The 25565-nt window shown below is 39.0% G+C and overlaps 1 protein-coding gene across 2 annotated transcripts; it reads right to left on the reverse strand.

Moving 5' to 3' along the window:
* Positions 1 to 1111: 1111 nt before the first annotated feature.
* Positions 1112 to 24860, reverse strand: LOC121889640 (RING finger protein 150-like). Of its 2 annotated transcripts, XR_006093580.1 has the most exons (7): positions 23865 to 24860; positions 14961 to 15211; positions 13193 to 13347; positions 10228 to 10324; positions 8627 to 8897; positions 3649 to 7914; positions 1112 to 3611 (listed from the first exon to the last, which is right to left on the reverse strand). XR_006093580.1 is itself a non-coding variant. In XM_042401771.1 (6 exons), exons 1-6 carry the CDS (start codon positions 24319 to 24321, stop codon positions 7796 to 7798), a joined length of 1350 nt encoding a protein of 449 aa, XP_042257705.1. In that variant the 5' UTR covers positions 24322 to 24860; the 3' UTR covers positions 1112 to 7795. The 2 variants fall into 2 exon arrangements, 1 of the variants encoding a protein (XP_042257705.1); XM_042401771.1 differs by having other exon boundaries at positions 1112 to 7914.
* Between the last annotated feature and the right edge of the window lie 705 nt (positions 24861 to 25565).

Raw genomic sequence — 25565 nt, forward strand, 5'->3', positions numbered from 1 at the left:
TCATAATTATAAGACAGTTTAGTTCTTTTGTCTTTGGTAGAAACTAGGTTTACAGAAAACCCAAGGCCAGTAAGTTTAGTAGAGCTGCAATGATTAATCGATTAGTTGATCAACAAAATTAATCACCAACTAATCGATTAACCGAGAAAATAATCAACAGATTAATCAATAATGAAAATAATCGTTCATTGCAGCCCTAAAGTTTAGTGTAAAAATAAGAATGTTTTTTACACTCAGTTTTACTTCAAATACATTTACTCAACCTACAACTCCTACATTGTGGCCCACAATATTAGTTTTTCCTTTCTTGAGTTAAAGTGCCTACCATCATTTTGAGTACATCTTATGATTGCTGTATGCTTAAAGGACGGTTTCACAATTTCTCCAAGTCTTAAAACAACAGTCAGGAGCGCAAATGAACACTGAAAGAGGTTTTTCCTTGTTGTAATCAATTCTCCTGTTCATACTGACTAGACTGTCCAACAAAGATACCTAGGGGCCGATTGTTTATGTTGTAGTTTATGTTATACACGGGGAGTAAGGTGGTTAGGGTAAAATTATCAGGATCAGAGCCAATCAAAGGTAGAGTAGGGGTGTGTCTTTCAGTCTCTCCCACAAATGATTAGGGTTGAAGGTCATAGTCATACCCACTTAATGACTAACTCAGACTTACATCACTTACACTGAAAAAGCATCTGAAGGGGATTTTTTAATAACCAGTATGAACAGGAGGAATGATTACAGCAAGGAAAACCTCTTTCACTGTTCATATGGACACCTGACTGCCGTTTTAAGACCCTTAAAAAATTGTGAACCTGTCTTTTAAAAGCTCTATTGGCCCTTCTAGAATGACTTTTAAAAATAAATGAATGTCAATGAGGAATAAATCATGTTCTTCATTTTTTGTAAGTTGTAGACTTAAGACTGTAGACTTTTTACAAATAAATGGTTGTTTTCACCTACAAAATAGCAAATTACTCTCACAGTCAGGGTAAAAAGTATAAACATGCAGATGTACAATTAAAAGTTTCCAATCCCAGGAATTGTTCCAATTTCCCCCCCAAAGATGACACACAAACACTAGACTGTAATAAAAAAGAAAAACAAAAACTTGCAGTAAAATTTTATTTCAATTTTGTCCTGAATCAGAACACGTGCAACAACTGAAACACAGAAACAACATGGCGTCACGCCGCCTTGTATTTACACGTGTGTATGTAGGTGTGTTTTTTTTGTGTTTGCGTGCACAGGACGATCACACAAACAGACGTTCTGTAAAACAAAAGTCTGTGTTAATATTGTAGAAACACACATGACACCATATCACACTCCGTTGTCATGGTAGCCAAGAGGGTTACCATGACTACAAATGCATCGGATCATCTCTTAACTCTCACCATCTCTCTGGAAGGATCTGTTTTTTTTCTTTTGTTTTGCATTCTTTTCTTTCCCCCTACACTTTCCTTCTCCGAAGCTTTGATTAAATAAGAACTTCACTTGAACAGAATTCCTTAAAGTCATGCTTTAGAGATGACATTGAAATGTATAATCCCTAATGGGACCACGTGGCTTAGGATTCACCTGCTTCATGAAAAAAGATCATGTAGTACAAGACAAATCAGAACAGTTGGTGTACACATACATACAAGGTGTAATTTGATGTTTACTAAACATTATTCCTTATTTTCCAGTTTCGTTTCAATTCACAAAATGTTAAAAACTGTCTCACAAAACAAAACCACACATTTCAAACAAAGAAATCTGAACAAGCAAACAGAAACGAGAGAGAAAAGACAAAAAAAAAGCAGAAAATGTCGAGAAAGGTGAGGGGAGAGACAAGAAGAGATTTTTCCAGAACCTTCCAGAGAAACAGAATTAAAGTGCATCAGCAAAATGAGGCTGAGCAACCAATCAAAACACAGCGTACAGGGATAAACAGCCAATGGGGCTGCGCAGAGGAACCAATCAGACGTCATTACTAGCAGTGACATGAGGGTCCCGTTTTTAACACATTGAGGTTCATCATAGCGGTCAGGATTGACATTAGCTTCTTGAAAATTTGATTTAAAAGGGGAATAACTAGATCTATTCACAAACTTTACTAAACCCATTAGATTAAAAATAAATAAATGAATAACAGAAGACTGTATCTCATAATTATACCTCCTGAATCTCATAACTATGATGGAATATCTCATGATTACAGGAAAACATCTCATAATTATGAGAATACAGGTCTTAATTATGATTTTTATTCTTGTAATCGTGGGATCTGTGTTTTATAATTATGAAAATACATCATAATTTCAAGATCCATAACTCAAAATTACAAGAGCATTATCTCATAATTAGGAGTGTAGAGCTGCAACAATTGGTCGAGTAATCCTTTGACAGAAAATGTAATCATCAAACATCAACATTTTATAGATCCAGTGTGATGATTTGAAGCTTTTCTTTGTTATATATGAAATTAGACTAAATATTTTTTAGTTTATCAGCCCTTTGGACTGATGGTCAAATAAATTAAGTAATTTGAAAATTCCAATCAATTTGTGCTGAGGGAATATATAAAAATTAAAATCACATTTTGAAGACCAAACAATTAATGAATTACCAGTGCTCCTGAAAATAACTGGAAGATTAATCTATAATGAAATGAGACGTTAGTTGCAGTCCTAATGTCCTCATATTTACTAAAAATAATCTGGTGGAGCACCCCTATAGCAGAATGGTTACTGCACATGCCACATAACGGGAACGCCCCTGGTTTGATTCCAGCCAGGGACCTTTGCTGCATCTGCCAAAAAACAAACAAAAAATATCTAACACAATAAAAGAAAGAGATATTTAATTATAAAATACCAATCATATTTATGAGATATGAAAATCATAGTTATGAGATCCGGTTTTCAATGGAGATCAGACTAAGTTACAAGGCAGAAAACTCTATGGTCCCTAATTTAGTGTTATGAACAATTTTTCTGCCTTGTAAACATGAAATGAAAATGTTTCCTCAGCTCTGAAGACAGCAGCAATGAACATTTCCAAAATGGCTCTTGGAGAACAGCTTCATTAATCGTTAAGTCTTGATTGGACAAAATGTTTTGTCATTAGATACTGTATGTTAATTCATTATAAACTGCTAATGATAATGAAGGAAGAGCAGGAATATTTAATTTGCATGACCAAAAGATTTTCATTGACCGAAATTCTGTATTAACAGTGTGTGGGCGGTATTAGGGCTGGGTATCATTCTAAGTTTTTCTAATGCTGATGCGATATGTTTGTTTTGGTACTGATACAAAAACTATACATTGTTCCTATAGGTTACTTTGAAAATTATAAAATGTTTTTCTACAAAATAATTTCAAAAACGTTCACATTCAATTTTGTTTAGACACAAGCAGCCAAATGTGAACTGTGTTCAAATAAAATGTGTCTAAACTGTCAACATTTCAATTTAAAGTTACAATCCCTTCAATTTTAAGCCTGGTTAATTTGGCGACACCTGTGGTCACCAGTGGTAACGGCAAATGCGGTTTAACACTAGAGTTACCACTCTTTGAGCAGATACTTTGTCAGAAATAAAACAGGAAAGCACGAAATATAACCTGATAACCGATATTTTTACAGTGCAGGCAAACAAACCTGTATCACAATTTGAATACAGGGCGGTAAGTGGACTCCGCCACCAACAATGACAAATACCATACAGAGAGGTAATTACAAAAAGGTCAACCATAAATTGTATTTAAAATGGGGTTTTGATTTAATGAAATGGTTAAGGATTATAACTTTAAATCTATCTATCTGATCAAAAAATAAGCACAGAAATTTCAAAATCTGACCAAACATTTAATAATAGATTTCTGTACTTGACGTTTTTCAACTTATTGTTATGGACCCATTTCAGTCAGTAACAAAGCAGTATTTTATGTTTAATACCCAGCCCTAAAGGGGACCAGCATGCCACAGTAGCCTCAGTCTCCACTAGAAGAAAAGCAAAAATTGATTCAGAGGGTTTAGTCGAGTTCATTTCCACTACCATGATGGTAGTATTGAAGTCATATTAATAAAAGTGAGAGAATGAAACAGTGCAAATGTGAAAATAAAAAGACGCCCAATAAAATTCATGGAAAATAAAGCTTACAACACAAAGAAGTGACTTTAATTAAAACAAGATTCACTGAAAATTGGCCAAGACAAGGCATACAAATCCATCATCTTCATATATTACAGCAAATAAGCTATCCACCATTTTACTGGTGTTTAAATTAACTAGTGTTTATTATATACTTGGTAACAGACTGAACTGAGAGTGAACTGGTCCTCAGCCCTGATACTGAACTGCGAGGAGAGAAGAAAGATGAAGCTTAGGAAGCAAAGCAGGAAGAACCTTAAAAAATACTACAAGTATTTCTGTTCTATTGAGTCTGAGAGAAACTGAACTCAATGGTAGGACTTAAAACCACAAAACCAGTACTGCTTCAGACTCTTACAATTTGGTACCAATTGTAATCCCCCAAAATGGAACTTTTCATCATTAAAACCAATTAAATTTCCTCTTTAATATCCATACATATAGTTGTACGGTAATATAAAGTCAACTGATTTACTGAAAATCACATCATGTCCACATTTGGATGCTAGTTGTACAATTTGCTTTACTTTAGAGCTGCGATGGTCAGTCCATTACAAATATTAATCAGCAACTATTTTGATAACCAAATACTTGTTAAAGTAATTTTTCAAGCAAACATGGACAATGGGAGAATTTGGTGCTTTTTGTGGTCTAACATTATTGTAGATTTAATATTTCAGGGTTTTAGATAAACAGTTGGACAGACAAGTCAAGTTACCTTTGACCCTGAGATGTGATGGGCATTTTTCACCATTTTCTGATGTTTTACCAACAAAATTATTAATTGTGAAAATAATCAGCAGATTAGTACATAAGAAAAATGATCGCAAGATGCAGCTCTACTTAAATTTATGGAGTCTGCAGGTCCAGGAAATTTCTTACAAAGGTCTGACATTATGTTATCTAGATACAATACAGTTGTGACTCGTATACTCTTTACATTTATTTCTAAACTGGTCTTATTTTCCATTTAGACTGGCACAAAACACCAGTATCAAAAGAGATGGGAACAAAACTAAGTACAGCGTTGGTTCTCCGTCCTACACTCAAGCTCTATTCTCTCAGGTTCAATCTTCATCAGGCTACATAAACGATCAGATCCCAAATGTTTACGGACAAATTTACGATAGTTTAGGTTTGTATCTTTGAGGTCCTTTGCGTGCTGTATGTATGTACAATTACACGAATAATTAACACATAAATCCACCTGATAAATACTCAATCACATTGAGAATCACCAGGCTGCGGGGTCATGGGGGTGGGGTGGGGGAGGTTGGGGGGGGGGGGGGGAATCAGTCCTTGCTGCTGGGTGTCTTCATTACAAAAATAAACGTCTCCTCTGGTAACAAAATAGACGACACTCTTTATCTCTCTCAGTTTTTCAGGAAGCTCACGGCGCGACCGCAGCCCTGCGCAGTCTGCACACCGGTGGCGTAGTGAACTTGTGAAATATACATTTTATATTTACATGTTCGGCTTTGAGCTGATGCACATAGAGTGAACAACACTCACTAAAGCAGGGAGGGATTCTTTGTTAAACTCTTGTGTTTACAGCTATGAAAGTATTTCTACAACTCTAACTTGGGTACCTTTTTAAAATCGTCTTTCACGGCTTGTTTTGGTGGTGTTAATTAATAATCTGGAAATGGAAACAGCAGCTAACACCTACTGTGGTGTACAGACTGTGGGTTTGAAAACACTTCTTAGGTTTGCTTAAGTTCAGAGAAAAAGATCCCTGACTGGAAAGCAAAAGACTTGATCCTTGATTGTCTGATGACAGGGTTAAAGGTCAAGGTGTTTTTTTTTTTTTTAAAAAAGGCAGCATGAGGCCATGGTAACGTGCGGTCAGGCAGACAGACAGAAGGACGGGCAATAAATCAAAACAAGGCAACACTACAGACAGGGTTCCTACCTGGCAAAGTTTGGATGATGCTTACCAAAGTTTAAAATCCAGGAGAGAGGGCCGTGATGGAAGACTGGTGAGGAAAGTCTCTCCAACACTTCTATCTTGCGGATCTTTTTCTTTTAATTGTATAAACACAAACTATTTAAAGAGGAGAACAGGTGGTGGTGCAGGTGGCATTTTTCTCACAACCATATCTAGAAAAGATCCGTTAATGCCGAGTTTCGAAAGGTTTTACAAACTGTTGTTAGTTTATATACCTTTTACTTGTTTTTATCTGTGCTTTACAGTCACAAAATCTGCATTATTGTTGTAGTGAATTTACATTTTAACAACCTTCCTCATACTTAAAAGTTTTCTGTGCAGCCCTGCAAACTGTCAAGAGTGTTTTGTTAGTGTTTCCAGTTTTCTGGATGTACCCGGGAACCCTGTTTAAAACCACAGCCAAGCACAAAGAGCATCCAAACTGAATACTGTCAGAATACTGTAAAGATAAAGAAGCCTTGAATTATACAGACAGGCAATAAGAGAGAAAAATAATACTGTTTCTATTCAATACTGCAGTCAAACTGTAGCTGTAATACTGCCAGGACAAAGTCCGACCTTTTAGCAAAACTCTAGAAAAAAGAAAAAAAGTTGCTGAATTGTCTGTTCAGAATAAAAGTCCTCCTTTCCAATATGAAAGTCAGTCACCGCACACATCAAGAAACAGCGGCAAAATTAGCTAAATTAAGCAGAGATGAACTCTTCCAAGAATCCAGACAAGGAACGAGAAGTGAGCCGCCATCATACCATGTCCGTCAGGGTTTGTTTAGTTGTGCCTCACTACCTGGAAAAACCAGGTAACAGAAAATATTCCAGAATAGGTCCAGAGGCAAGAGCACTCCTTACTGAAGGAGGAAATACGCAGGTTCATCTAGATTCCTGGTACTTTTGGAGTCCTCATGCACTCGTGAACTTGGTCCTCCAGTTTTACAGATGAAGCAGAATATCGACCGACTTTGTTTTGGCAGCCGTGACTAAACGTGTGATTCGTTTTGGCTCGTGGAGATTTAGATTTGAATCCTATCTGCTCTCCGAAAGTCCATCGAAATCAGACAAGAAATCTCCAGACAAGTTCCACAACATGTGAATGAAGGACTAGATTTATATTTGACCTTTCTGTCACTGTGGAAGCTTGTCAGCAGTAATAACAGATGGGTAAGACCAAAAAAAAAAAAAGTAGGTGGATAGTCTATTTCTGGAAACCGCACGAACTGAGGCAAATGTGGGTCAATGAAGACATCTGCACAGAGCCACGACAGATAGTTAGACTAAGTTTAATCTTGGTTAAACCGAGGAGAGGAGAGGGGAAGGTCAGACCAAGGTAAACACACTGGATAACACCTGTGTTGGTCCAGGTTAATTCCTGGATCCGACCTTGCCGCACCACAGAAACAGCGACTCCAGAAGGAGACTAAAAACGAAGCCGAACCAGGTCAGTAGGTTATCAAAACCAATACAAACCTTTATTCAACTTAGGTCCACTTCAGACAAGTTGGTTTGGTTTAACGAAGTTCTGTATCAGAAAAAAAAAACAAACAAAAAAATTCCAGTCAAACACTGGTGCTGGCTGGAACCAGTCCAAACCAGAACCTGGTTCCAGTCATGCTCTGTCTGGTTTTAATGTCTGAAGTCTGTTTAAAGTCTGAACCTGATTGGAGCCTGTTTTTTCGGCCCCGGGTTCTGGTTTGGTTCTGTTGTGGCTGCTCTCAGGATTTGTCCCCCAGCTGAGACTGCTCCGTGGACCCCTCCTCGTCTGAAAGACCTGTTTCCACGGCGATGACCAGTGATGCCACCGAGGCGCTGCTCGCCATTGGCTGAAGCTCACCTGGAAGAGGGAGGGAAGGTGGGATCAGACAACTGGATCTGAATATAAGACCTGATGAGAAGATTAAAAAATACACACATATAATTTAGTTTAGGAGGAAATTAAACATGGAAATAAGATGAGAAAGTGATGTGAGGCAGCGCTTTAGCAGATTTGTCACAATAACCAATAAACTACCAGCTACAATAAGCCAACGTGAGTCTACTGAAGATGAAATCGATAGCCTGGTTTCTCCTTAATTGAAACGTTTGATTGATTCTTTCTTCCTTTCTGTCTCAAAAATCTAGAGCTGCAACCATTAATTAGTCAATTGAACAATTTGTCAGTAGAAAACAAATCTTGATTAATTGTTTTGAGTAATTTTTTAAGGAAAAAATGTTTAACTTTGCTGATTAAAGCTTCTTAAATGTGAACATTTTCTGGTTCCTTTCGTCCTTTTTGACGGTAAATTGAATAACTTTGGGTTGTGGACAAAACAAAAACATATCAGGTTGCATCTTCGCCCTAGGAAACATTTTATGGACCAAACTCATTGAATAATCAAGAAAATAATCGTCACATTAATCGATAATGAAAATAATATTTAATTGCAGCCCTACATTCAGAAGAAGAGTTAAATTTAAACACCAGGAATAAAAAGTGTTATAGGCAGAAACACCACTGGGTGTCACTTTAACACCACAGATCTGCTTCCTGTATGACGGCGTGTTACCTGTGTGTGTATCAGTGGTGGCCGTCACAGGGCTGTCCCTCAGGGTGTCGGGGTCCTGGTAGTCCTGTGGAAGTCCCACCCGTCGCACGCCAGGGTCCAGCACCACAGAGGAGCCGCCCTCGCTCAACGTGCCGTCACTGGATGCTCCAGACACCACAGCCTCCAGAGCCAGGGCCCCGACTCCTCCCACCCCACCCACACCGACGCCGCCCACGCCACCCAGGGCCAGGTCATAGTCCAGTGGCAGGTCATCCAGGCAATCTGCATTCAACTGGATCCACACAGACAGCAGAGTTAGACCAAACAAGATCTGTTTCTCACAAAAAAAAGTAACTGGAGCTGAGTTTTGGTACCAATATGTTTCTTTTTTACTTTACAAATCCAAAGTTGTCAGTGTTAAACATAACTAGAGTTGCAATGGAAGAATAATAAGTAACTATTTTGATAATTTAGTCATTTTTCAATAAACATGTCAAATATTCCCCAGTTCCAGTGAGTCATTTGTGAATATTGGCTGCTTTTCTTTGTCTTATATGACATTTTTCACTGGTTTCAGAGGTTTTATAGACGATTTAAATAGTAATTATGATTCAAAAACTAAATTTAGACATTTGTCTGACTTGAACGTGAGTCAAAACCTGGTGGAAAATGAAATAAATCTGTTACACCAACGGATACGCAGGGTTTTATATCAGATTACGGTCATTCTGTTCACATGTTTGACAACAGTTTATTTGCTGGAAAACTGAATACATCCTTGGTTGTTGTCCTGCATATTTTCTTTTTTTGTGTTCAGTGCCAGTAAAAAAACAAGCTGAATATACTGTGTATCAATGCTGTTCAAACTTCTCCATTTCTGCAAAGACCGCCACAATCATGCAGGATGTGCAAGGTGATGGTCACATGACCCACAAAGCCAACACTGGTAGGTTACTTGTACTGTGAAGCTGCATGTTGCAGCATCTGCTATTATCTAAGAAGCAGGAAATTGTACTTTTGGTACTTTTTTTTTTTGTTTAGACAAAGTGAACCTGTTTACTCATGACCCAGCAGCTGGGAACCTTTCATCATCTGTACATAAAGGCTAAAATAACTGCCTGATCACCTTTTATTGGCTGAGAAGCAGAAACACGAGTTTTCAGTGGCACCTGTTATTAGTTTAAATGTATCTGACACATTCAGTTAACAGCTGCAGCCTCTGATTCACGACTATGAAGCTGATCAGATTCAAACGTTGATTCTTAAAGTCAGCTGTTCGTTTCTTCACTCTGTGAAAGTGCAAAAACACTGGCGGTCATACAGCGGTGTTACAGAGTGACGCGTCTTCTCACTCACAAGCGATCTTTGTCTAAATACAGACGGCAGCTGCAGAACTTTTTATTTTAGCCTTTACAGATTTACTTAGCTACAGCTGATCTAATCTGCTGCTGGTGTTTAATCAGAGACCGTCACCTTAATAAACAGCAAAGAGTGAAAAAAGTTTAACCAATCTGGTTATTTTGCAGCCAGGTAACCAAATTCAAAGCAGAACCTTTTCCTGGATAAGATACAAGTTAAAAACAAGCCAAACAAATCTTATTCCCACTTCCTGTCAGACTCACAGCGATGCCCAGAGCCTTGAGGATGTTCATCTTGCACATGGGACACGTGCGATGGTCCAGCAGCCACGGATCCACACAACTCTTATGGAACAAATGTCTGCAAAGAAGAGAAAGTGGAATCACTTCTTCTGCTGTTTAATCTGCATTTACACAAAACACATTCGAAAAAAAATGCCGCAAGAAAAAAAAAACCAAGTAAACAGCTGTTTTCATTTTGTGCACTTACACAAGGAAAGAAATTTTCTGGGTAAACATGCTTTTTTTATTTGTTGATATCTTGTGAAACTCATTTCATAATCTCATACAATACATGAGTCTGTCGTCTTGGGATCACAGGAAAACAAACAAAAAGTCATTGTAGTCTTTTGCTTTTTCTGCACAATCCTAAAATATTTTCTCTCATCGTGAGAAAACAGTGAACTCCACAGTTTCCTAATAATGATGAAAACACAACAGTATTTTAATCACTTTGTAATAATTATTAAAATTTAAGATATTTTTAACTCTGATCTAAAGCCAAAAAACTTAAGACACCTGGTAAATAAATCAGTGTTAATATTAGTCATGGTTCCCGTTAATAGCTTTGCTTATGAAACTGTTTCAACAGCTTCTATTTCTGTTGTCTGTTCGCTCCAGTCTGTGCAGAGTTTCAGCCAACTAACGATTATTTTCTGTATCTATTAATCAGTCCATTATTTTCTTGATTAATCGATTAGTTGTTTGATCCATAAAACTGTGAAAAAAAATGTTGATCACTGTTTCCCAGATGAGCCCAATGATATGTCCTCAAATGTCTTGTTGTGTCCCGACCAACAGTCATAGAGGACTAAAGAAACCATCAACAGTTTACTGTCATAGAAGACTAAAGAAACCATCAGCAGTTTACTGTCATAGAGGACTAAAGAAACCATCAACAGTTTACTGTCATAGAAGACTAAAGAAACCATCAGCAGTTTACTGTCATAGAGGACTAAAGAAACCATCAACAGTTTACTGTCATAGAAGACTAAAGAAACCATCAACAGTTTACTGTCATAGAAGACTAAAGAAACCATCAACAGTTTACTGTCAGCGAAGACTAAAGAAACCACCAACAGTTTACTGTCATAGAGGACTAAAGAAACCACCAACAGTTTACTGTCATAGAAGACTAAAGAAACCATGAACAGTTTATTGTCATAGAAGACTAAAGAAACCATGAACAGTTTACTGTCATAGAGGACTAAAGAAACCATCAACAGTTTACTGTCATAGAAGACTAAAGAAACCATCAACAGTTTACTGTCATAGAAGACTAAAGAAACCATCAACAGTTTACTGTCATAGAAGACTAAAGAAACCATCAACAGTTTACAGTCATAGAGGACTAAAGAAACCATCAACAGTTTACTGTCATTGAGGACTAAAGAAACCATCAACAGTTTACTGTCATAGAGGACTAAAGAAACCATCAACAGTTTATTGTCATAGAGGACTAAAGAAACCATAAACAGTTTACTGTCATAGAGGACTAAAGAAACCATCAACAGTTTACTGTCATAGAGGACTAAAGAAACCATCAACAGTTTATTGTCATAGAAGACTAAAGAAACCATCAACAGTTTACTGTCATAGAGGACTAAAGAAACCATCAACAGTTTATTGTCATAGAAGACTAAAGAAACCATCAACAGTTTACTGTCATAGAAGACTAAAGAAACCATCAACAGTTTACTGTCATAGAAGACTAAAGAAACTATCAACAGTTTATTGTCATAGAAGACTAAAGAAACCATAAACAGTTTACTGTCATAGAAGACTAAAGAAACCATCAACAGTTTACTGTCATAGAAGACTAAAGAAACCATCAACAGTTTACTGTCATAGAGGACTAAAGAAACCATAAACAGTTTATTGTCATAGAAGACTAAAGAAACCATCAACAGTTTACTGTCATAGAGGACTAAAGAAACCATCAACAGTTTACTGTCATTGAGGACTAAAGAAACCATCAACAGTTTACTGTCACAGAGGACTAAAGAAACCATCAGCAGTTTATTGTCATAGAAGACTAAAGAAACCATCAACAGTTTACTGTCATAGAGGACTAAAGAAACCATCAACAGTTTACTGTCATAGAAGACTAAAGAAACCATCAACAGTTTACTGTCATAGAAGACTAAAGAAACCATCAACAGTTTACAGTCATAGAGGACTAAAGAAACCATCAACAGTTTACTGTCATAGAGGACTAAAGAAACCATCAATATCCACATGTAAGATGCTGGAAATGTTCTTAAAAAATTACTAAAAAATGATTAATCGATTATCAAAATAGTTGGCGATTAATTTGATAGTTGGCAACTAATCGATTGATTTACTGATGGTTTCAGCAGCTAATTTTAGGAAACAGACTGGATGTTTTTCACACTTTCCTGAATATTTTTACGTAACTCTTCAAGATGTTAAATTAATTCTGTTTTCCAGATGCATGTTCCCCTGAATTGGACTTCAGAAACTTATATTATTGTCAAATTATGACGCAGCTGTAAAAATGTCTGTTTTGAGGCATGTTAGTGCACTCATACGTCTATATTTGAGTTTTAGACCTTGGAAGTGAGGATATTTCTGTCCTCACAGTTGGTTTTAGGGTTTAAGGACAAGTTCACCGTCTTAAAACAACAGTCAGGTTCCTAGATGAAGACTGAAACATGTTTTTCTTGCTGTAATCCTCCTGTTCATACTGACCATTAGATCCCTTCATAATGCACTTACAATGGAAATGCACCAGATCCACAGTCCTCCTTCTGTGCAAAAATGTATTTAAAAGTTTATCTGAAGCTAATATGAAGCTTCAAGAGTCAAATCAAGTAGATATATTTCAACGTTACAGTCTTTTTAGTGCCTCCTTTTGTTACTATACTTCCACCGCAGTTCAACAGGGAAACACAAAGGGAGAAGGGAGTGTGTGTGTGTGTGTGTGTACCTGCAGGGCAGTATGCGGACCACGTCATTGGCCCTGTAGCCCTCGATGCAGACGGCACAGTTGTCAAAGTCGGCCTCCGTCTCCTGGTCGCCCTTCCTGATGGTGCGAACCTGCAGCTTACTGATGGCCTTCTTCGCTGCGTCGCCAAGACGACGCTGAAGAGGAAAGAGAGGGAGGGAGAGAGGATGACAGATAGATTTAGTCCTGAGTGAGACAGCGGTGGTGGATGTCTGGAAAACAGATAAATCCCCCGGTGTGCTGTGAAGCTCCTGAAAGTGTGGCAGAGATATCTGTGATGTTTCATCTCGTTATGAAACACTGAGAGCAGTGACCGCTGTGTGATGTCACTTCAGATAAATGTGTTGATCTCATCTAAACAGACGCTCTGCTGCACAACACACATCCAGCTTCCTCTGAGAGTTTCCTCTTCCAGGTTTTCCCTCTTTTTAAACTCTTCTTTGTGAGCTTTTAGAGGGATTAAAATACCGTCATTAAAGAACAACTTAACATATCGTTTTAGCTTGAACACGCCTCAAAAAACTGATTTAAACCAGAACAAACTCAGAGCAGCTTCAGTCTCCTCTTTCACTGAAAGACAAGATGGTGGTTCAGAGCTGTTTGAGCTGCTTTAGGGCTGCAACTAAAGATTATGTTTACTATGGATTAATCTGATCATTGCTTTCTCGATTAATCGATTAGTTGTTTTGTATATAAAATGTCAGAAAATGAAAAATGTCGTTTGCTAAAGTGACATCGTTAAATGTCTTGTTTTGTCCACAACCCAAAAATATTCAGTTTATTGTCATAGAGACTAAAGAAACCAGAAAATATTCACATTTGAGAGGCTGAACTCATAACTCAAAGCGATTAATTGATTATCAAAATAGTAGCGATTAGTTTTCTATCAGCTACTCGACTAATTGACTAATAAAAGCTTCAGCAGAGGTAAATTTGTTGTAAATTTGCCACAAAACTTGTACTGATCAACATTTAACCTACTAGCTTACCAGTCAACTGCTAGAATGAGACAGATTTCTGGAAGTGGACAAAAATAATGGATTTTATCTTTCAAAAAAGGAAAATAACTTCTATAATGGGACCAGGACCAATAGATAATGTTATAAAATGACTGTTCATGTAATTTATTATAATTAATTATGACTTCACTTTACTTAATTTGCATGAACTGATCTTTTTGACCATTTGTTTTCAGCAGAAACAAGTAGTGAACACAACTCTGATATATTTAAGTTGATATGTTGAACTTGTTAGCAAACAGTTGCTTATTTCCACATCAAGCAACATTATCATTCATTTGGAGTCGTGTTTTTGTCCACCTGGTGAATGTAAGTCCAATATTCACTCTCTTTTAGCTCTGTTTTTGGTCTCCACCAGCTCCTGAGGGAAATATCTGGCTCTTTAGCTGCTAAATGATCCACTATGTTCACCAGCTAGTCTACAGCTAACTGTGTCTGTTTGGTGCTGAGCAGGTAGTGTACAGCGGCTTTTTACAGCTTTTTCTCTGAAAACGACACTATGAGAGCGCTGAGAGTGAACCAGAACAGTAAAGTTGCAGCCGGACAGATAAACAATGAGCTGAAACTCACTATAAAGCTCCATAAAGCCGAGAGGAGCTGCAGAGTCTCTGTAGGTTCATCCAAAAGCACTTCACAAGCTGTTTATTATAATAATCTTTTACCAATTTCCTACCGTAAAGAACTTGAACTTGATTGTCATATAAAGTAAATATGTTTGCGTGTTTGTGTACCTGGTTCCGGTCTCGCGCGTTGGCGTATCTGAACCTCTGGATGTAGTAGAAGACGAGCCAGGCGAGGGAGATGATCATCAGCACGATGAAGGAGATGGACACAAACACCACCGACGTCCGGCTGACGTACTTCTGCAGGTTCCTTGTCCCGATGGTGATTGTCATGGTGACCGTCACGTTGCGCTCCAGCAGCGATGCGACCTCGCGGCCTTTTGGCTCCGGGATCATGATGGCAACCACCTCACCTGTACCTGAAGACGAGGAGGAGAAACACAAATATACGAGTTCAAAGAGGTGATTTACCTCCATTTACATTCTACTTTAGTTAGTTAATTTGATATTTGATTTTCATACCTACTACTACTACTTTAATTAGCTAATTAAGACTTGAGCTGCCATAAAGCTTCATAAAACCACAATGCTGTTGTACATAAACAAACACTGATCTCAGGAAGTGATTGTTGTGTTTAAGATTTATGAGTCAAATATCCGCCAGACTGACAAACAACTGCAGGTTCACCAAGTTAAGACCTTTTCATTCACATTTTTGTCAACACTTCCCAGCTGTATTTACAAATAATTCCTGGTAATATAATGAAACAATACGATCTGGATAAGTGGAACAAACTGTACGGATGGATTAACCAATTACAAAACAATTAATTACTTTAAGTTGTTACTAAAATCTTCACTTGTCCATAATGAGTGGAAGAGCTTCCTTTTTGTGATTTTCTGTTATTTATGTAACGTTATCACTGATGCTATCGCTGAGACTGTCACTAAGGCCTCGTCTACACGTATACGGATATTTTCCCCTCCGTTTAAAAAGAAAAAAAAAAAAATCTGTCCATATGGCTGTTGTTTTACAAAATATCTCCGTACACACGATATCGCAAAAACGACTACAAGCGCTCAAACGAGCACACCGGGCCAGTAGGTGGCGATAAAGTGTCCACACCATGGATGTATAATAAGAGCTGTATAGGACGCCACCGCTCAGCCTTGCAGCCAATTTTTCCCAGTGGCCACTCAAGGTATTGCAGCGAAAAATCCCCCTGCAGCGCCAAAAAGGATTTTCCCCCATAAACCACCATTATAAAAGAGACGCCTGTAAAACTGTTGACAGGACGCCTCGAACTGCAAACAACGTCAATTATGACTCTTTCTATTATGAACTTTTTATTCATGGAGGTTTTCTGTTTGTAAAACTTTGCTCAAGCCGAGAAAAACTATTTAGAAATCTGTGACATCATCACAATGTAAAGTCTATGGGCCGAGTGGGAGCTCGTGGGCGGGGCCAACAGGGGAAACACTACTGCGCATATTCAGTGGGCCGCACAACGCGGAAGCAAACCCCAAAGCTAGAAACCTTTTTTGGCGTATGTGCCAGGCGAGCAATTCCTATAGGACTGAATGGGCGCCATTTTTAGTCCAGTATCCAGCTCTTATAATACATCCATGATCCACACGGATACACAGAAAAAAAAAACCCTGCACTTTAGAAGGCATTTAAAAAAAAAAATCTGTTTTAGTGACCTATAAAACTGTTAATGTGTGGATGAGAGGCCAAAACATAAAGGAAAATGTCTGTTTTGCAAAATATCTGCATCAATGTGGACTTGGTCTAAATGAGAATAGCTGGTTCACCTTAAAGGTCAGTCCACCTTAAATTGACATGCTCTCTCACCACACCTCGCCCTCGCCTGCACCTCACCGTCACACACACGCGCCGATGTACGATTTCAAAATCCTGCTGTTTGTTCCTGAAATGCTACATTTATTTTGAAAAGCAACTGCACCGAAACTGATGAATGGAGAGTTTAGAGGAGGAAGATGAAAGCAGAAGAAAAAGAAGAAGTTTTTTTTTTGTGTGTTTCATTTGGAGAGAAAACAGCCTTTTTCTTTCAACTGAGGGGAGAATCAAGAGGTCAAAGGTCAGGCTGTGCAGCTGGTAATGATTCAGTGTGTTGCTCAAGGACACGTTAGCGGAGGATTGTCGGCTCTCGGCTCTGAGCTAAACCACACTGACCTTCAACGGCTCCGCACACAGACACACTTTGTATTTGTGTTTGTTCAGACGATAAGTACGAACGCAAACCCCTTCAGCTCGGCACGTCTCAGGAGAAAATGTGTGATGAGATTCTGTGTGTGTGTGTGTCCGCTACACTCGGGCTGTTTTGATCCAAATTTGGCAATTTGGTAATTTGAGGTTATCCTTGTGACTGAGGCCTGACTCAGTGCACACGCGGCCTCAAACAACCCCGAAAGGTAGACGAAAATACTCCAGAGGAAAGTTCATCTCCACAGTGAGATATTTAACTGAAAAATTAAATGTTTATCAAAAAAAACTGGTGAATCAGCAACCGTTCAGTGTCTCGTTGCAGCTACACACACACAAAAAAACAAAGTGTTGGAGGAGTTAAAAGTGCAGTAAATAGTTTCAACAGTTACAAATGGATCCCAGAGCGGCTGGGAATGTGTCGCCATGTCGACACAAGTTTACAGCTAATTAGTGATGCAGATGCTTTCACTGACGGGCTGCTCATTAACGACAGAAAACTCTGAGGGAGAAAAGCTGACTGAAAAGGAGAGTTTCTTTACTGTGTTTCAACAGTTTTGAATCAAGATCTTCTCTTTTTTGGATTAAGTAGCTTGTGAATGAATATTATATATATCTTCATCTACTGCTGTAAATACACAGTATCAGCAGAAACACAATATATAAACTCCTCACACACTTCTAGATCTTTTATCGCTCTGGGGTTTTGATGCACACACACACTTTTTTGTGCTCATTTCCCTTTATTTATGTCGACAGAATAACAAACAAACAAATGTGTATGTGTGTGTGGTCTGTCACAGGCTACTTGTGTGGACCGGTTGACTGGGGACGGTTGGTCCATTTGAGGACAAAAACCGTGACCCCAACTGGGAAAAACCTGACTTTTGGCTCAGTGGTGAAGGTTAAGGTTAGGGTGAGTCTCCAGGAAATTAATGTAAGTCTATGTCATGTCCCCGAAAGTGACCTAGGACGTGTGTATGTGTGGTGGTTGTTGTTGTTGTTTGCCACAAGTTGGATAAATTCCCCCCCGAGGACAGCGCTGAACTCACACTCTCCTCTTCCAACACACACACACCAACACAATCGATTTGTCTCTGCCTAAAAATACACCCATGGGATCAATGTCTGTCTCTACCGCACACATCTGTACTTCTCTGTTTGTGAGACCCTTCACCGACATAACACATTCCTACGTCTTTAAGCTAACCTTCACCTACTTGTAACGACAGACGTGTCGTATCAAACTGTCACGCTACCATAACCTTATAAAAATATCACAATTATCATCAAAATGTCCTGAAATCCAACTACAACTGCTGAAATATGGTTAAGTTATTTCACACAGTGAGCTGTATGTTGCAGCTTTGTTGGACTCTAAATGAGAAATAACATCAAAAAGAGTTTAAACATTGTAGGAAAAAAAAAATCAACTTTAAAGGGGACATATCAGGCTTTCTGTGATTTTCTGTTATTTTGATACTGTTATAATGTCGGATGTCAAACATGGTCAAAATGCTGCAAGTCAAAAGCCAGATTCAACCTGCTCTGAACAGCGTCGGGCTGTGAGGCCAATTTGACATAGTGGCCAAATTGTGTAATTATAACGTCATGTGATGCTATCGGGCCCATAGACTTACATTGTGACAAAGACGTCTGTAAATCAGCGGATACATTTTTTTTTAAGCATCACAACCTCCATGAAATGACTCGTTATTCCCGTTCAAGTTAGCTGGAGGGCTAAACTGGAAGTAGCCGACTTGGCTAGCGAAAGCCACCAGTGCGCTTGCTCTATGGGCCCAATGATCCCAGAAGACCCGGGTAATTTTATACGCGGAAGTCGAACGTTTTTGGCTTCATGCGCCACTGAGCAGCTTTCATAGGAATGAACGCGGCCCCGCCTCCAACGCTGTATCCAGTTCTCCTTATACATCCATGGTTCTGAAGGCCTCGTTTACCTCTACTTCCTCCTTGTGATGACGTCAGACTGTTCCCACATGCCCGCAAACGGCTGTCCATTCAGTAGTCTTTGTTGCTAAGGTTGTTGCTAAGGTTTTCCCCCATGTGTTGTTTACGTTGCCCGCTCGTCTATTTTGGATCTGATCTGATTCAAGCTCCAACATGTACGGATGTATTTGATAAGTTTATATTTTGAGTAAAGAAGAAGAAAAGGAAGTTAAATCGTGCTGCTATAGTTTGTTTGAAGCTTCCTGAAGCTGACCAATCAGAGCAGAGTGGGCTCATCGGGAGGCGGAGCCTTAAAGAGACAGGAGCCTGTTTCAGACAGAGGCTGAACTGAGGGGCTGCATAAAGGACCAGTAGAAGATAAATAAGGAGTTTTTAACCAGAAATCGGGCAAAGATATTCCAGTAGAGCCCCAGAATATAAATACAGAGCTGGAAACGTGCAGAATATGTGTCACATTTAACCCGAACCTTTATCTAAACCTGCTCATAACAACCACATGAGCCTCAAATAGTGTTTTTGAGGAAGCGAGAGACGGAAAAAATAAAGTCATTTGCCGTCAGTCTGGCTGTGGTTCATTGACGAGGCCACAGAGCAGACACAGTCAAATTACAACACATCCTGCTTCTCTGTACAAACTGATGACAACTTCCTGCCCTGGATGGCATGAGACCAAAACGACCAGGTCCCAGCCAGGTTTTATCAGTCTTAGGAAGGCTTCCAGCATCTCTGCAAACTCACTGCTGCTGCTGCTGCTGCTTCTATAGTTTATATGCAAATCACGCTACGTGTCATTATTCTAACTTTAGAAAAACGGTCGTGGTAGCAGAAACCAAACCAGCTCGTTGTTATCAGCAGCTCTAAACTGATCTGTGGGATGAACGCTGGAATGATAAAGCCAGCTGATTCCACAGAGACTGTTTTCAGGCGGATTAACACTCTTTCACTGCTGACAGGCCTGACTGGACCACAGAAGCTTTTTTTTTTTCTCTCTCCCAGTATAGACTCTTAAACCAGTGCTTCCCAAACTTCTATTTGACTCTTTAAGATAAAGAAACGTCTCCTTGTGATCCGTCGTTACGACTGTCAGCAGTTCAGTTTGAAGAGATTTTAGCTTCTCAGATCATTTAGTTTGAATACTTTTCAGAGGCTTGAAGAGGTAAAACTACAGTGTTATGCAAGAAAGAGAGAAGCCAGAAAAATAGATTTAATTTATCGTAATTAAGAGCTGCGACGATTAGTCGATTACACCGTTAATGACGGTAAATGATGCCCTTAATCTGCTGAATGAAAAGATGATTGTTGCTATCAATATATTTTGGTTTCTTCTTCAAGTCATATGACAAGTATAAAGCAGAAATCAGCCCAAAAAGTACTAAAGAGACTCAATCTGATAATCAATTTCAGGCTGCAACTATTAATTATTTTCACTATCTGCTGATTATTTCCTCAATAATACTTGAAGTGAAAGTGAAAAATGTCTGTTATAATTTCCAGAGTCAAAGGTTACTTCTTTAGTTATTATTTTGTCCAACCAACAGTCCAAAAGACATTCACTTTAATATCAATATCATTTTGATAATTGATTAATTGTTGTAGTCATTTATTAAAAAGGAAAAATGTTCAAACTTTTGCTGGTTGCAGCTTCTCAAACGTGATGATAGTAAACTGAATATCTTCAGTTTTGACTGTTGATTAGATAAAACTGGACGTCACTGTGGTTTCTAGACGCTCATTTTGCACTATTTTATTGACAAAACTATGAATCAAGAGAATAATCAGCAGATTAAAATCGATGATGAAAATGATTGTTAGTTGCAGCTCTACATGTCTGACAAATAAAAGCAACATTTGCAAAAATAAAAGGCTCCCATTAATAATTAGTCAATTATAAAAATTTTACTGTAGATTTGACAAAACAAGACATTTAATGACAACTTTCTGCGCAAGGATGTATTGATTTTTCAGTTTTCTGATGTTTTATAGACTTCTTTTTATAGAATAATTGATTAATCTAGAAATTAAGTATCTATACTATCTACTATAATAAACAGTCTTTACTCGCAGTCGTAGAGTAAAGTGAGTTTTTGGGGGATTTTGGACTAATTGTCAAATAAAACGAAGAATTTGGCTCTGGGAAACTATAATGAGCAATTTTTGCAGACAAAATGATTAAATCATGAAAATAAGCAGCAGATGAATTAAAAATGAGAACAATCGTAAAGTCTCGTCTTAGAACAAGTATCATAACCAGGATTGGAGTAAGAACCAGAACTGTTAAAAAGCCTCATAATCCGGATCAGAATAGTTCAAACCTACGTTACGAAAGTGAACAAACAAAAGTACGAGTATCTGGGTTCAGCGCTGGATAACACACCGACTTTTGAACCCTGGTGCAGATGCTATTCTGGGGGGGAAATTATTTAATATGTGCACTCATGTGTCCAAAGAACGATTCCCAGAAAGTTCACCAAGGACATGGGGGGACGAGGGAAAAGCGCCAGATCAACTCCTCTGTAATAATCGACTCCGGCTCCTGTGGTGACACTGAAAACGTCCGGGTGAAGCTGCACATGAGAAAGAGGATTTAAAGTAAAACACACACACTCTTCAGTTCAGTATTTCCTGTTTTAATAGTTCCAAAACTGGCGTCTGGGGACCTTCAGGGATCCCTGACGGAGTTTCCAGCTGACAGAGAAACAGCTGCGTGTCTGACAGAGTGAATAAAAACAACTTCTCCCCTCTGCACAGTCAGTCTGTTCTGCCTTTCCACACTAAATCATGACTAATAACAGACGTCACATGGAGTTTCTCTGCACATAATCAAATTAGCGGAGAGTGTTTTCTCTTATCAACTGACTGTAGGTCTGGGAATCCCTGCTCCGCATGACAGGCTGTGTTTAAAAAAAAAAAAGTGTATCAAACAGGCAGAATATGGAATTTAAAAGCAAGCGGAGCCGCAGCAATTAGTCAATTAATCCATTAGTTGTTTTGTCTCATAAAATTGCAGAAAATAGTGGAAAATGTCGATCAACGTTCGCCAAAAACCCCAAGATGCCATCTTCAAATGTCTGGTTTTGTCCCGACCGACGGTCCATAACTCAAAGATATTTAGTTTACCGTCATAGAGGGCTGAAGAAACCAGAAAATATTCACAGTTGAGACGCAGGAACCAGAGACTCAAAACGATTAATCAGTTATTAAAATAGTTGGCAACTAATCGTCGCAGCTTTAAAACAGAGTTTCTTGGTTGTATCAGTTGATCGACAGAAAATGAATCGCCAACTATTTTGTTGATCTATTAATAGTTTATAAGAAAAAAAATGCTAAAATTCTTCGATTCCAGCTTCTCAAATGTGAATATTTTGTGGTTTCTTTAGTTTCTGTGACAGTAAACTGAATATCTTTGGTTTGTGGACAGAACAAGACATTTGTCATGTTGGGTTTTTGGGAAACATTTTCATCATTTTCTACATTTTTTTAGACCAAACATGTAATTAAGTAAATCAAGAAAATCACCAACAACTGATTGATAATGAAGATGATTGTTAGTCGCAGCCTTTGTTGGTTGGACGACAAGATATCAACTTTCTGGAACGCTGCGATGGGGATTCTTCCAACTATTTCCTGACGTTTTACAAACCAAACAATTCTTCGATAAGTCGAGAGAGTTAATCCGCAGATTAATCAATAATGAAAAAAACTTGTCCGGCAGTGGCCACAGACCTTCAGTCAGCAGTTTGTCTGTTGGCTCTTGGAACAAGTCTGTTAACCAGTTTAGACTGACTGGGACTGGATAAAATCCCTCATAGCAGACTGAGCATCGCCACAGCTTGCAGCCAGGGGGATTGAAATCAACTTAAAAATATGCTATTTTTAAAATTATTGCATTAAAATTACAGTCGCTGGTTTCTCTTGGCAGGTTTAAAGCTTTTTCTGCAGGAAATCTGTGCATCATCATCTATCAGCCAATGTCAGTTGGGGTTCTGGGAAGTTTTTAATGCCTCAATTTACTGCTGTTTAGTCCAATTCTAGTATCGCTTTTATTGTAATTTTATCATTATTTTATTGTTTTATACTTGTTTTTATGTTGTTTGTCTAAAACTTTATGTTGCTGCTTGTCTTGAACCAGGAAGTTTCCCTGATAAGATAAAGGTTTTATATAATTACAACACTAGATTATTATTATTATGTCCTATTTTGCAGCTTAATAGGTAACATGTTTGGCTGTGCAATGAGGAAAAAAATAAAATATTAACCAGTGGAGATACTTTTATTATCTACTTATATTTCACAATATCTGTCAAGGCCAAGAAATATTAGAAAAATCTGACTAATTAACTAGTTTATGATTAAGACAAAATCAAAACACCTTTATTTAATGAATGTGATAATAACTTGGGTTTACACAAACACATATTGCATTTGCATACAAGAAACTTAAATATAGTAGCTTCATAGTTCATTTCAGTGAGCTAAAAACAGCCCAGCGGCACTTAACTATAATCACCATACAGTATTTCAATATATAACAATGCATATGATATTAACATAAAGCCCACGTGACAATCTGTGTTTCATAAAATGCATCAAACATGCAGAGTATGGATTTTAAGAGCAAGTAGAGCTGCAACAATAAGTCGATTAATCAATTAGTCGACCAACAGAACAATACTTGGCAATTATTAAGTCATTTTTTCAGGCAAAATATACCAAACATTACCAGGTTCAAGTGTATCATTTGTGAAAATTATGTTCATTAATTGTTCTGCACCTGAACTCCTGCCTGTACAGTATTTCCCTCGTGTATAGCAACGTGTGTGATATTAACATTAAATTCTTGATAAATATATAAAAATGTTTATAAAGTGTCTCCGTACCTGAGTGAGGCATCGTGATGGTGTCGTTGGCATTAGTGGACCCCACGTTGAAGATGACCACCGCGGAGGCATTGTGGGCTGCAGCGTTGCGGATCTTCTCCTTGTAGGTGCAGTTGCCCCGGGCTATGAGCGCTATCCAGGCCCCGGCCTGAGTGGGCACCGCGAACCGGGTGTTGGGGTCGCAGGCATGGCGGTCGTGCAGGGCGGCGGGCAGGACCACCACCCCCTTGGCGTCCCGCTTCGGCGAGTGCTCCCCGTACCGGCCGCACTCCGTCTTCTCGGTGCGGAGCTCCGAGGTAGCGGGGTCCACGTAGGTGATGTTGACGAAGGCGGTGTACCACTCCTCCCTCTCGGCCACGGTGAAGTCCAGGCACAGCAGGTGGACGAAGCAGAAGGACAGCAGCCACGTAGAGAGGGCCAGACTGCGGCAGGCCGCCACCAGAGAGCCCGGGGCCATGATGAGACTCCCCGTTGAGAGCGAACCGTCCGTCGGTCGGTCGGTCGGTCAGAGGAGCGTCGTTAGCGTCGACCCCGGAGCCGCCTACTCCACCATGATAACCAGTCGTCCGACCAGGAGGTTAATCAATGCGCTTTAATCTTTTTTTTTTAATTTCGACACGTTTTCACCCTCTTTTCTTTCTTATTTTTCCCGTTTTTTTCGTGTTTTCAGCCGCTCCCCTCCGCCGCTCTCAGGCTGCCGTTAGCCGTCTCCGTTCCCAGCCATCACCGAGAACAAAACACAAACACCCACGGGAAACGCGTCCACGCAGACAGCTCAAGATTAAACTAACCACGAGAACGAAGCGACTAAACTTTACCTAAACGCAACACTGGCTGGACACGAACTGTTCGGCGGGGTTTCCCGTTAATAATTTGCTGAATATTAGCCGCTGGTCAGACGCAGCAGGCCAGCTAAGCTGCATTGTTTTGACTGGGCCTGAATGCTCCGCTGTGAAGCTAACGCTAACGGGTGAGAGGACTTCCTGTGAGCTCTCTTAAAATAAAAGCGGTTTTATATCTGGTGAAAAGCTTAAAAACGCTGAATTACAACGGCAACCACTCCCAATGTCATAGATTCAACACATAATTTTACTATTTCTGCTACTTCAGACCCCTTCACAGACGAAACATGAGAAGTGCTACCATGCTTATTTTATTTTGAAGGGCGAAACATCTCATCTCCGGTTTGATTTTGTCTCATTCAGTCTGACTTGACGCAGCTGTGTGTGTGTGTGTGTGTGTGTGTGTGTGTGTGTGTGTGTGTGTGTGTGTGTGTGTGTGTGTGTGTGTGCGCGCGCGCGCGATTAATCCCGAACAGCGACATCCGGCGGTCCGGCAGAGAAATAGCTGCTGCACACAAAAACAATACAAATCCATCAAATTTTATTATCATACCACATTATTTTATCACAAAGAAAGTTCAGTTTTACTTTATTTGTTGGAGTTGAATTACCAACCGGGAAAAGGGGACAACAAAGGCCCCAGGTTGTCTGTGTCTCCTGCATTTTATCTAATCATAAGGCAATGTCTTGAATATATAATAGACATTTTTATTGAATGGTGCATATTCTTAAACAGGTATTTGTTTGATCACTGTTTATTATAAACTGAGGATAATACCAGTGTAGTTGACCCTGGTATTATTCTGGTGTATGAATACTGGTTGATTTCTGAAAAAATTGGAGGAATGTGTGTTGTCCT

The sequence above is a fragment of the Thunnus maccoyii genome, chromosome 22, assembly GCF_910596095.1.
Source record: "Thunnus maccoyii chromosome 22, fThuMac1.1, whole genome shotgun sequence".
NCBI classification, from domain to species: Eukaryota; Metazoa; Chordata; class Actinopteri; order Scombriformes; family Scombridae; genus Thunnus; species Thunnus maccoyii.

Bases quoted from the DNA above. Each gene is read 5' to 3' on its own strand.
- LOC121889640 (XM_042401771.1), bottom strand. From the start codon at position 24,321: ATGGCCCCGGGCTCTCTGGTGGCGGCCTGCCGCAGTCTGGCCCTCTCT. The intron at 10,325-13,192 runs GTACACACACAC...TCTTCTTTGCAG, and splicing joins GTCCGCATACTGCCCTGCAG to ACATTTGTTCCATAAGAGTT. The intron at 8,898-10,227 runs GTGAGTCTGACA...GTGTGGATCCAG, and splicing joins TCAAGGCTCTGGGCATCGCT to TTGAATGCAGATTGCCTGGA.